Genomic DNA, 1,857 nt, shown 5'->3' with positions numbered 1-1,857 from the left:
GGCTGATGAACAAGAGTGGGCTCAGGTCCTGTTCCTTCATCACAGGGATGTATGATTGGGACACAATTAAGAGCAGTGTTTCACCTGTCAAAAAGGACGGGAGTGGCAGATGCAAAGGTATTAACAAAAATCTAAAATGAACATTTCATGGCATTAGACTTTATGTTTGGTAAACAAGCTGAGATGTACTGGAACAGGCTTAATGGTCAGAGGTTTACTAATAACTGTCTTGTTGATTAGCAATGGTCTGGAAATTCTTTTTCTTCTTGTGTCTATGAACAATATGAGGATTGACTATAAGGTAAAGTCCACAGTTTATGTACAGATGCTTGTTTTAGAAATTACATGAAAAAAACTTAGAGTAAAATAACTCTTTTGACACATTTACAATAAGTCAAAAGAACTAGATCTTAATATCTACATTAAAACCAATTCTACGTGTCTTGCCCATTTAAAAGATCCTTTACCAACATGGCAGAACTGTGAACTTGGTATTAGAGGTGAAGAGGATGCCCCTCCATATTATATAGCATGCTCTAAGTTCTCACAGAAGGTATAATTTCAAATATAACTTGTACTGACTTCTGTGCCTTACACAGGTCTCCATGATGAACCATATGGAGAACAGCAATCATACTGCAGTGATGCAGGTTACAGAATTTGTTCTCTTGGGGATCACCGACAGCCCTGTTCTGCAAGCACCACTCTTTGGAATCTTTCTGGTCATATACTTGGTCACAGTACTAGGAAATCTGGGCATGGTCATCTTGACCCATTTGGACTCCAAACTACACACTCCCATGTACTTTCTCCTTAGACATTTGTCAATCACTGATCTTGGTTACTCCACTGTCATTGGCCCAAAAATGATGGTGAATTTCGTGGTACACAAAAATTCCATTTCCTACAGTGGGTGTGCCACCCAGCTGGCATTCTTCGAGATTTTCATCATCACTGAACTGTTCATCCTCTCAGCAATGGCCTACGATCGCTGTGTAGCCATCTGCAGACCACTTCTCTATGTGGTCCTCATGGCAGAGAAAGTGTGTTGGGGGCTGGTGCTTGCTCCCTACCTCTACAGCACATTTGTGTCCCTGTTTCTCACAGCTAAGTTGTTTACATTGTCCTTCTGTGGCTCTAATCTCATCAGGTATTTTTACTGTGACTGTCTGCCTCTGCTCTCCATGCTCTGTTCTGACACACATGAACTGGAACTGATCATTTTGATCTTCTCAGACTGTAATTTGCTCTCCTCCCTCTTGATTGTTCTCATATCTTACATGTTTATTCTTGTGACCATTCTCAGAATGAACTCAACCGAGGGGAGATACAAAGCCTTCTCTACCTGCAGCTCCCATCTGACAGTGGTGGTGGTGTTCTATGGGACATTATTGTTCATGTACCTACAACCCAAATCCAGCCATGCTTTTAATATTGATAAAATGGCCTCCGTATTTTACACCCTGGTGATCCCCATGCTAAATCCATTGATCTACAGTCTGAGGAATAAAGATGTAAAAGATGCTTTAAAAAGAAGTTTAACTAGATTCAAAACCCCCATTTAATATCTTCATTGTCATCTGCACATTGTGTCCAACAGTCTTAGTTTAATGCTGTGTCAAACCAAGTACATCATCAAAAAGTAGAAATGATTCACCAGCTTAAATTTTTCTCCTTTCTTGGATAAAACATTCTTACATCAAACTGCACTCTTCTGCAAGACAATAGAATAAATATTTCAGTCAGATAATAAGTACCAAATGATGCTCAAGATCATATTGCAATCTCCATCTTTGTAAATAAGAAAAATCATACCAAATTTTCAGTTGAATTTAGACTTGTGAAAGTAAAACTGTC

General features: G+C 39.2%; 1 protein-coding gene across 1 annotated transcript; it reads left to right on the top strand.

The window, feature by feature from the left end:
- Window positions 1-608: 608 nt before the first annotated feature.
- LOC306638916 (olfactory receptor 8K1-like) lies at window positions 609-1,565 on the top strand (the record flags this gene model as incomplete). Its single annotated transcript, XM_079102371.1, has 1 exon — window positions 609-1,565. One exon carries the CDS (start codon window positions 609-611, stop codon window positions 1,563-1,565), a length of 957 nt encoding a protein of 318 aa, XP_078958497.1.
- Between the last annotated feature and the right edge of the window lie 292 nt (window positions 1,566-1,857).

Source organism: Sciurus vulgaris (assembly GCF_902686455.1).
Source record: "Sciurus vulgaris genome assembly, chromosome: 11".
NCBI lineage: Eukaryota > Metazoa > Chordata > Mammalia > Rodentia > Sciuridae > Sciurus > Sciurus vulgaris.
This window is presented reverse-complemented; position numbering and strand designations above follow the sequence as displayed.